Source organism: Blennius ocellaris (assembly GCF_963422515.1).
Source record: "Blennius ocellaris genome assembly, chromosome: 9".
Taxonomy (NCBI): Eukaryota; Metazoa; Chordata; class Actinopteri; order Blenniiformes; family Blenniidae; genus Blennius; species Blennius ocellaris.
This window is the reverse complement of record NC_137658.1, coordinates 8,213,397-8,224,050: the sequence shown is the minus strand read 5'-3', so window position 1 is coordinate 8,224,050 and position 10,654 is coordinate 8,213,397. Positions and strand designations below refer to the sequence as shown.

The following is a 10,654-nucleotide window of genomic DNA, read 5'->3' as shown; positions in this document are numbered from 1 at the left end:
AGAAAGAAAAAGAAACACCTAGCGTATATTCCATCCTTCTTTTTCCCTGTATGGACTGACGCAACCAGTTCTATTTTTACAATGTTGTTCTTATTACAAACATTTGGCAAACACTTTAATTTAAATAGTTTCTAAGCTTTTTCTACGTTTAAAAGGCTCGAATAGTCTTTATTGTTTATCGTAGTAACACTAATAAAAGGCCTGCAAAACTATGAAAACAGTGATTGTGGCATTTTAAAAAGAAGCTATTTAAAAAAAAAAGTTTTATGCTGCCATCTAGTGGATCGAAACTGATATTACACGCTGAAGAAAAGAAACAAAAAGAAACACATGTATCAGTTATTATCCAGATTAAAGTAGCCTATTATGAGGTCCTTGTTAAAAAATTGGATTGTTTGTTGGATAATCTCCCAAATCTGACTTCGCAGCCAGAATTTTGTTGTGAGCGATCAAAAAGTTTACCGATCCTCGATTGCTCTTGACTGGTAACGTGCGGGTGACGTCACTCTTCTTCAGGCCAATCAATTCGCCCGAGTCAAAACGTTGCGACGGCGTCAGCCAATGAGAGTGTCCAGAAAATAAAGTAGGCGTGTCTCAGGCTCGGAGCAGCTGGCAGACTGTCCTGCATGATGTGTGTGTTTTCGGAGTTTGACCACAGAGTGAGAGACAGGAGAGGACAGGATACAGCTTTCTGGTAAACAGGAACAATGTCTCAGGGCGACAGAGGAAACTGAACTGTCTACGAAAGCCGGGCCGGATTTCAGATCGACCGTGTGACAGGTGAGCGGGCAGCAGAAGTTTGATGTCAGTATGAGTTAGCTTTAGCTGCAACTCAGTCCAACTACTGGAAAAATGTGTCATGTGAACGACAACCGAATCGAACAGTGTTCTGATTGTGGGAAACATCTGCTAGTGTTTGGATCCGTACATTATGTTCTGATGATCAGAGGAGCCGAGTGTTGGTGGTCAGGAGGGGGTTTCCTCTCTGCTGCCCTCCAAGGATGTCACCTCTTCTCAATACAGCTGCTCAGGTTTCGCTTCATGAGACCCAAAATAGACCACGGAACACATGTGAGCTTTACTGTCAGAAAAAAAGAAACTGTGGGGTCAAATGGCATGAATAGGCAAAATAGATCAACTGAACAAAAATTACTTAAACGGGTTTATGCAGATTTCTGAATCGTGTATTTTGTTTATACAACATGAATATCACTGTTGGCTTCCCAGCATGAGTCTTGACCACAAAGATTAAAAATCTAATTGAAATCCTCGAATCCTTGAAAATCGACTAACAAGCAAAATACAATATAGCTCCATAGAAATACCTGAATACTCTGAGAAGCACAAGCAAATTCCAAAATATGACCCCGATTTGACAAAAAGCTGGAACTAAGACAGGCAGGACTATATAACAACCTTGTTCTGCAAAACCATCACAAAAAGATTCAAAATGACAAATAGATAAGTAAGATAACTGCTTTATCATATCTCGTTCATTTAGTTTATGTGCTATAATTTGTTGACTATACATAGCTTCATAACTGCAGGTAATCTAACCACAGTATAACTTTAAAGTTATGCCTGTGACACATGAAATCAACGATAGCCTTTGTCAGACGTCCTACTCTTCGCTGCACATCACAACAGTAAAGTGTGAAATTTTACTGATTTGTTTGACATATTCTTTCAGCCATGGATCCCAGCGGGAATTCATCTGTCCCCAAACGCACCACATCTTCTCCCACCACCCTGAGGCCGGGCCCCTCGTCCCTCAATGCAGCACCCACCACAGTGGCACCAGCCTCAGAACGGGCTCGGCCCAAACTCTCAATGCCGACGCCACCGTCGACGCCGTCATCTTCTCCCTCCACTACCTCCCCTCAGTCCTCCCCGGGATTTTATTCCCGCTCTTCCTCACTCTCCACGCCAACAGCTTCGCCCCTCCGTCAGCCTCTCAGGAGCCTTTCTCAGACGGGCAGATCTCAACTCAATGCAGCCGCCACAGAGAATCCCATAACTGGATCCTCAGCTGCTGGGGCGGTGCCGCAGACTCCTCCCACACCTGAGCCAGGTGAGCATGAAACTCTGACCTTTGACCTTCTGCATTTCCTTGGTATGAATGAAGTCTTACAGCATGGTTTCACTTTGCACTGCCTCAGCAATCAGTGCAGCCAGCACGACCCAGGTTTTTCCATCTGTACTCCAGGGTCGCCATGACAACGTGTACCACAACATGCAAAGTTGCCTCTCCCATTTAGCTGACCTGAGGGGAAAGTAAAAGCTTGCCTCACTATGGTCTTTTTATCCAATCCTCCAGCTGCTGCATGCAAGGGTTACATCGCAGGAGGGATTTGAGCAACACTGAAAAAAATGTGATTTAATTTTACACTTCAAGTAAACTGAAAAATATAACATATAATACATTGTGTGTCCAGCCTGTCTAAAACAGATAAAGTTTGATACATTTCAAAATTGAAAAAGGGGGGGGGGGGTTGTCGATCGCTAGTCACTGTGTAAGCATGATTGTTTACTGGGATCGAGAAAACTACCAGCTGCTGCTGACTGTGCTGAACAAACAGTTATTTTCGTGATTGTGCGTGCCAATGCAGAGGGCTCGCAGCCGAGCAGCTTCCCAGGAGCATCTATTGAGAGCTGCCAGATCTCGTCACATTTCCCTCCGTCTCCTCATACAGACGAGCACAAACTCACGCCCACCAGTATTACTTACATGGAGTGGGCGTTCGTGAATGTGGGAAACCTGTCACCGCCTCCCTCCTTTTTTTTTTTTCTTTTTTTCTTTTAAACACATGAAGTGTGACACATTTTCAACGGAACCTCCTCTAGGGAAGTGCATTTTCAGGGTTTCAGAAGTCATTAGCTGAAAGAAAATGGTAATTAAAACAAGGGTTTTCAGAAATAGAGTGTATCAGCTGTTTCTGAACGGGTCTGACTCATGCTGCGAGCACTCCTGTCACCCACTGGCACACTGGCCTGGTTTACATAGGCTATTTCGGTTTGTGCGGGTCATGTGTGCAGGTTATTTTAAACTGTGAATACGTAAAAAGTTACAAGCTACCATTTCATGTTAATTCCCATAAAGAAAAAAATTATAATTACAAAAAGATGTAACTTTGCTATAGTCCTCATACTGTTATTATATAGGAAGACCATAATCTATTTGAGATCAGGTGTGACAGTTGTCTCATAAAGGTTGTTTTTTTTTTCTGTTTGTTTCAGATGAGCCAGAGGAGGAAGTCAGCTTTGAAGATTTGGAGGAGAGAGCAAAGTCGGGTGATGCAAAAGCTCAAACCAAGGTCAGTAGCAGTGAGCATATTGTAAAAACCCCTGACTTCAATGGCCATATGGTGTACAGGCTGAGCTGAACAGCCAAGTAATGATAATTGTCATCTTAAGGTGACATTTTGACAGGAAGGACAGGTCGATGAGTCACAGTAATGCCTGTCTTGCAAGTCTAAAAGTCTGTGTGTGTCCAGATGGGCCGATATTTTCTGGCACTGGCAGAAGAAAGGGACGAGGAGCCCAACAGTTGCACCGCCGTCACTTGGTTGATCCAGGCTGCAAAACAGGGCCGCAAGGATGCTGTGAGACTGCTGCAACAGTGCTTATCCTCCGGGAAAGGTATGAAAATGCCCCTCTCAGTACGCTCAATCGGAATTCATCAGTACGGCAGCGGTGGCGCAGTGTTAAGGGACGGAGCTTCTCTTGCTTTTCAAGGCATCACTTTGGAGAACTTTGAGGAGGTGAAGAAGCTGTGCACGGAGACGCGGTTCGAGCGGGGAGTGAGGAAGGCGGCTCTGCTCATGTACTGGAAGTTGAATCCTGAGAAGAAGAAGTCAGTGGCGGTTTCTGAGATGCTGGAGAATGTGGAGCGCGTCCACACAGAGCCAGGTAGAGCAGCGAAATGGACAGATGCTCAGACCAGTTGTTCATTATTAGACATATTTAAATTTTTGATGAGGAAAAAACCCCCCCCTTTTTTTTCTTTTTTTGTATTTACAGGCAAACCAATCTCCCGTGGTCCACTGAACAGCTCTGCCAAGAAGCAGCGGCGAGTCCTGGAGACGATGGTCACCAGCGAGGGTACGTGCGGAGGATTGTGAATCGAATGAATGGATGGTAGTTATGGTGAAATAAGCTCATCTTCTGTGCCTCTTTGCAGCCAGTTCCCACGTGGGTCTTGATGACTTTGTCGAGATGACTAAAAAGTATGCTCAGGGCATCGCACCGCCTCCAGTCATGGCAGCTGCCGGAGGCGATGACGATGACGATGACGGTGAAGTACCAGTCAAGCATCCAGATGAACTCCCCCTGCACCAAAAGGTGGGAAACCTCTTTATGGGTTAATTTGCTGTACTCCTGATCTTAACAAGTTATTGTTCACATCATCTTTATCTATATCTTTTATGTTTGTTAACTGTTTTCTTTGAAAATGCAGTTCCTAACAGTTTATTGTTCTGCTTTTAGATTTGGTTTTAATGTGCGTTTCCTATTTAAATGCAATTTCTGCAATGGTATCAACAATTGTTTTGCTTTGACTTTGTTTTTAATGCTCTAAAATGTCATTTGAATGTTTCTTCAGTGTTTCATTCTGATGTATTTCCTCCTGTCTGAATGCTACTATATAGATAAACTTGCGTTGCTCATATTTCTCAAACTTTAGTACCTTGTAACTGACCTTGATTCTTTCCTCCTCCTTTCTTGTGGCTCCCTCAGCTTTTGAAGTTCCCCCTGTACGCTTTGCTGGAGATAAAGGAGCACCTCATCGACTGGGCTTCACGAGCTGGCATGCAGTGGCTCAGCGCCCTGATCCCCACCCACCACGTCAACGCGCTCATCTTCTTCTTCATCATCTCTAACCTCACCATTGAGTTCTTCATCTTCGTCATCCCACTGCTGATCTTCTACCTGTCGTTCTTCTCGATGGTCATCTGCACACTTCGTGTGTTTCAGGTTTGTCTTTCTACTCCACCGCCGCACACTTACCTGAACGTTGCTCACCTGAATGTTGTCTAGTTGAGGAGATATTGAGAGCTTAAATAAATCTATATTTCCACAGAATTCCAAAGCGTGGGAAAACTTCCGTGCTCTGACAGACCTGCTCTCTCACTTTGAACCTGGTCTTGATCTGGAACAGGCTGAGACCAACTTTGGATGGACCCACTTGGAGCCTTACCTGTAACTCATTCTCAGTTTCTCTCTAGAAGCGTGTTTTTGAGGCCTCAGCTGACAGTTAACACACACAGTTTATACGTATATTGTTGTCCGCAAGATCATTTGTATCAAATAGCAATAAGTTAAACGTTACAGAAGAGCTTCAGACAAACCCTGTGACAGAATGTCGGTATTGCCACTTCTAATCTGTTCGCTCATAAATACAAAAAAAATGTTCACCCAAATACTAAGAGCTGTTAAATTTATAAGCCTTAAATAATGAGGTGGAATAATTTGCTACACACGACAAATATTGTAAAATGAATGATTCACAATCGTATGTAGCTTCTTTTTTGCAGGTTTATTTTTTAAGAAGTCAAAAATATGGTGTTTGATGATTCATTAGTATGAGAAAGAAACTGTTATTTAATCTGTACTCATCAAAAAGAAACCGTAAAGCTGAACTTCCTTCCTGTGTCTCTGTTTTCCCAGGTATTTTCTTCTCTCGGTGGTCTTTGTGGTGTTCTCCTTCCCCGTGGCGGATAAGTCCTGGATCCCCTGCTCGGAGCTGGCGGCCGTCGCTCTCTTCTTCACCATCACTGCCTTCCTCAGCCTCCACGCCTCCGCTCAGCTCTTTGCCCGTAAGGCGCTGGCCACCGAGGTCCTGTCTGGAGCGTGCGCCCTCACACACCTGCTGCCAGACTCGTTGTGGTTCCTCAGGATCTTTGGGTTGACGTTCGTCACTGTGCCGCTGGGAGACGTGGTGGCTCTGAACCTGGGGATGCCGTGGCTCCTTTACGGACACCTGTTCTACCTTCTCTTCCGCATGGCGCAGCTGAGGGGCTTCAAGGGCACATACCTGTGCCTGGTGCCCTACCTGGTGTGCTTCACCTGGTGCGAACTCTGCCTGGTGTTTCTCAATAACGCCTCGGCTATAGGGCTCATCCGCACCTGCGTCGGCTACTTCCTCTTCCTGTTTGCCCTGCCTATACTCTCATTGGGTCTGGCTGCCATGCTCGTTATACAGCTGCTGCAGTGGTTCCTCACTCTGGAGCTGACCAAGATGGTGGTTACATTGACTATTTGTTTTGTGCCGGTGGTCCTGAGGCTTTGGACCCGCTTCAGTCTCAACCCTATCGCGGTGTTTCGGTCGTTGTCGCGGAGCAGCATCGTCAAGCTCATCCTGGTGTGGCTCAGCGCCGTGGTGCTCTTCTGCTGGATGTACGTCTACAGGTCTGAAGGCATGAAGGTCTATAACTCGACACTGACGTGGCCCGAGTACAGCAACCTCTGCGGCCCCCTCGCCTGGAAAGACTCCAACATGGCCCAAACACAGATTCTCTGCTCCCATTTGGAGGGGCACCGCGTCACCTGGACGGGACGCTTCAAATACGTCCGCGTGACGGACATCGAGAACGGGCCGCATTCAGTCATCAACCTGCTGCCCGTGTTTGTGGGGAACTGGATGAGGTGTCTGTACGGCGAGCCGTATCCTCTGTGTGATGCGGTGAAAAACGCCACGGGCTTGCCGCAGCCCCTGCCTGCCCCGGCGCCGCCTCCGGAAGATCCCCTCTGCAAGCTCAAAAAACTCGCCAAGCACAAATGTCACATCAAGCGCTTCGACCGGTACAAGTTTGAAGTCACGATGGGGATGCCGCTGGAGCGGAAGACCAAAAATGGGACTATCGTAGAGGACGAAGACGTCACGAAGGACATCGTCCTGCGCGCCAGCAACGAGTTCAAGTCCGTGCTCCTGCACCTGAACACCGGCAGCCTGGTGGAGTTCAGCACCATCCTGGAGGGGCGTCTGGGCTCCAAATGGCCCGTGTTTGAGCTGAAAGCCATCAACTGCATCTCCTGCCGCGACGTTAACGTTCCCAGCCGCCGGCAGTACAAGATTGAGCACGATTGGAGGCACACGGCTCAGAGCGCCCTGCAGTTCGGCTTCGACTTCTTCTTCAACCCTTTCCTGACCGCCCAGCTGGAGCAGCACCCGGAGACGGAGAATGAAACGGAGACCGTGACGCTGGAGGGAGGATGAAGAGGACATGCCGCCGGTGGAGATGATGGCGGAGGTACTTCCCTCAGGTGGAAATGACCCGTGTTTGCAATATTAAGTAGTTATTTACTGTGCGATTTGCTGACAGATCCTCATTCATTTGTGTTCAAATGGGATAAACGCACAGTGATGCAGTTTTTTTTCAATTTACTGCTGAATACTAAATATGGAAAACCTGGATGTAAAGCTCCTCAACTCTGTATATTTTTGGTTCTTAAAATGTCATCCAGTTGAAGCTGCAATGTGTGAATTCAGTCATTAACTAATTTGTTTCTTGTGTACTGTATCGATGCTGTGCTCAAGCACAGATTTTTACGTTCTTCGGTCCATGTCATGATATTTTGTGGCAAAAGCCAAACTCAGTATTGAGTAACCTGTGCTCTTTTTCTGTGGCCGGGGATTACAGCAGTAAGATGACCTTATAGATGTAAATGACATCATGAAAGGTTTCCTTTTATTTCACCCTTCAATCCTCAAATATTTTCCATTGTATTTGAAGTGAGTCATTGGGAAGTGGTTTCAAGTGCCTTGAAAAGATTAGATTTCAAACATGATTTTGGGGAGGAAACAGATTGAATTGTTCATATTTTACCTTTTAAAAAAGATTCAGTTTATTCAGGATATCTGCTGCTTGGAAGCTTGGATTTAAATCCTTGTCACACTGTTAAAACACACACACACACAAATTCCCTCATGTTGAGCATTTCAGTCGGTGTATAATGAACGCTACAAACAAATGTTCGCAGCAATAGCGAGAAGATCTCACTGTTTAATGACATTTGCAGACTTCCAGACAGCTGATGACGCAGCGGCCTAAAACCAGCATCGCAGCAGCAATTTCACTTACAGGAACATCACCTGTTAATTCAAAACTGCGGCGGTTTTAGTTGTATGTCTGCTCAGTTTGCGACAGTGTGATTTGTAATTGATTTATTTTGTTGCATCCCATATCCAACTTAAGATCGGAATCTCTATAGCCGACCCCAGCTGACTTAATTTAGAATGTGGAAGACGACACTTGTACAGGCACACACTGAGAACATGCAAACTCCACATAGGCCAAGCCCATACTTGAACTGAGAATATACTGCAAGTTTATCTTTGTTGTGTTATCAGGATTCTAAATATTCACATTGCAAAACACTGCCTACACTGCAATAAATTATGTTTTAATGCACTACGCCTTCCTATTCTGCATGTCGACTTATGGCCAGTCATGTCGAATCTTACCACACTTTGGGTGATTTAAGAATAATCATATTTCACATCATTATTTCGTTATTGCATCATATTTGGTGGCAACAGTCACTAAAAATAATGGCAAACATAAATAAATAGTCATCAACAGATGTGTGTTTGAAGAAAAAGATGACGCAGTTGTGTTTGAGTAAAATTGGGTCCAAGAAGAGAAGGAACACGTAAAAGCTCGAATTCCAAAGCACAAAGACGTCACAAGATTTATTAAAATAATACTAAGGCTTGTTGAAAATATAATTAACACATTCTCAGTCATGGACTGAGTGCTGTACACAAGCTGTCAGCTGGGATTGGCCCTCCCCTCATTGTGATGCTACTCACTGTCCACATAGAATTGATAATAACTCTGCCATTACTACTCCTCTAACGTTGGTGATGAATTAACCCAGTTTGCCTCTGAAGTGTGTTTCCATGTCTCTCGTCCTCCCCAAGTGTTTTTCTCCTGTCTTGTTTGTCTCCTTCTCTGCTGTGCAGGGTTTAATTATACTCAATATTTGCTGTCAGCAAGTGATGGTGTGCTGAGAAATGGGATGTCACTACTGTTTTTCAAAATGTGATCTATAAATATTGATGAAACTTTAGGCCTCCTGCTGTTTTTGTTGTATTTTGATGTGTTTTAAATCAATTTGTGGAACAGGTGCTTACATTTTTGTGATAAAATGTTTGTTATGCTAATGCTGCACGTTTGCAGTGTTGAAGGCAGGGTTTACAGACATGATGCTTTAAAATGTCTCTGCAGAAAAAGTCCAGCGTGAATATAAATATGAAAATTAGGGAGATTATAATTGACAGTGTTTGGAGCTGCTGGTTTTTGCTGCTCTGGCTCGCTGTCCTTCGGATTGTTGAGACTATTGAACAGAAGAAAGCCAGTCAATGCAATGATTTGCTGCCTTTTTGAATTGTGACAAGTCAAATTGTCTGCTGTGAAAATGATGTGCAGTCTGTCACCCATCCATCTTCTTTACCAAGTTATCCCACCTATCAACGCAGGGCGCTGTAACTTTTCTCAGCAGGCAGGTTTTATAGCATGATGGCTCACAAATCAAAAAGTTTTTAAAATAAACAGATATTTGACAGGGAAATAGAAAGAACTTAGTACTTTGAAATGCAAATTATGGGGTGTATTTCTCTCTTGCTTTACTTTCAGACAATGAATAAGGCACTTTATCGATACATTCCCAGATAATTATTCTGCAGTTTTAAATGCCAGGGTATCTCAAGTTACAAACTTAAATCCATGGTACTTTTCATTGCCACTTGTAGCAAATGTGTATGAACAGTAGGTGGCGCTGCAGACAACATGACCTCAGACCCATTTGAACTGAAACTTGACAAATCTTTCCTACTGAAGCTTTAAAGAGGGCAAATTAACATAATGGCCCTATTATCAGCTATAAAATTACACTGCAATAAAAAATCACAACTGTACGCTCATTGGATGCAATTTCGTTGAAATTTTATTCAGAAAAAAAAACCATATTAACATTATTTATACCTGCCCATTTGACAAGTTTGTCATCAACATACATTAACACAAAAATATGTGAATTAATGTTAGTTTGGTAAGGATGCCGGAAACAACTGTCAGATGTTAGAAAACAGAAGGGAAAATAAAAGAATAGGCTGTTTTCTAAAAAATAAGATCTTCTGCACATCAGCAAAGGAACCAGTGAGGAAGGCGGACAAGATAAAAGTACCATCTCTCTGCTGTAGCTTTGGAGATAATCATCAGAATGATGTTCAGTCCATTTACAAAAAAAACAAACAAACTAAACCTCATACATGTCCAAAAAAAAAAAATCAGCTGATATATACAGACACAATTTAGCCCCTTAGATTTTTTTGTCTTTTTCTTTTAGGGAACAGCAATAATTGGAAACATTCCCCATTCTTCTTGGCTCTCAGTTTCAGTGTGTAGAAACTGACCCGCGGACGGCTTCATTCAAAATGTACGTGTATGAACCGAACACTGGTAAACATGCTTCAGCGTCCGAAGACACAAATAAAGGTAGGAGAGCTCGGTCATTTATGGTTACTCGTGCTGCAAGGAGCCCCGAGGCCCCTGAAGCCTTTGTACAGCTGGGTCTAAATGGTTAAGAAGGCAGCCAAGTCAGTCAGTCTCAGTTCAGACTTATAAACACCTAGGCTAAATCTGTTTGACATGCA

At 44.0% G+C, this 10,654-nt stretch overlaps 1 protein-coding gene across 1 annotated transcript; it reads left to right on the top strand.

The window, feature by feature from the left end:
- Positions 1-641: 641 nt before the first annotated feature.
- wfs1b (Wolfram syndrome 1b (wolframin)) lies at positions 642-9,033 on the top strand. Its single transcript, XM_080502789.1, has 10 exons — positions 642-780; positions 1,691-2,071; positions 3,238-3,314; positions 3,495-3,639; positions 3,736-3,909; positions 4,021-4,101; positions 4,181-4,341; positions 4,735-4,971; positions 5,078-5,196; positions 5,665-9,033. Exons 2-10 carry the CDS (start codon positions 1,693-1,695, stop codon positions 7,211-7,213), a joined length of 2,922 nt encoding a protein of 973 aa, XP_080358915.1. The 5' UTR covers positions 642-780; positions 1,691-1,692; the 3' UTR covers positions 7,214-9,033.
- The last annotated feature ends 1,621 nt before the right edge of the window (positions 9,034-10,654 follow it).

Coding starts and splice junctions, on each gene's coding strand:
- wfs1b (XM_080502789.1), top strand. CDS start 1,693: ATGGATCCCAGCGGGAATTCATCTGTCCCCAAACGCACCACATCTTCT. Junction 2,072..3,237: donor TCCTCCCACACCTGAGCCAG/GTGAGCATGAAA, acceptor TGTTTGTTTCAG/ATGAGCCAGAGGAGGAAGTC. Junction 4,972..5,077: donor GCACACTTCGTGTGTTTCAG/GTTTGTCTTTCT, acceptor ATATTTCCACAG/AATTCCAAAGCGTGGGAAAA.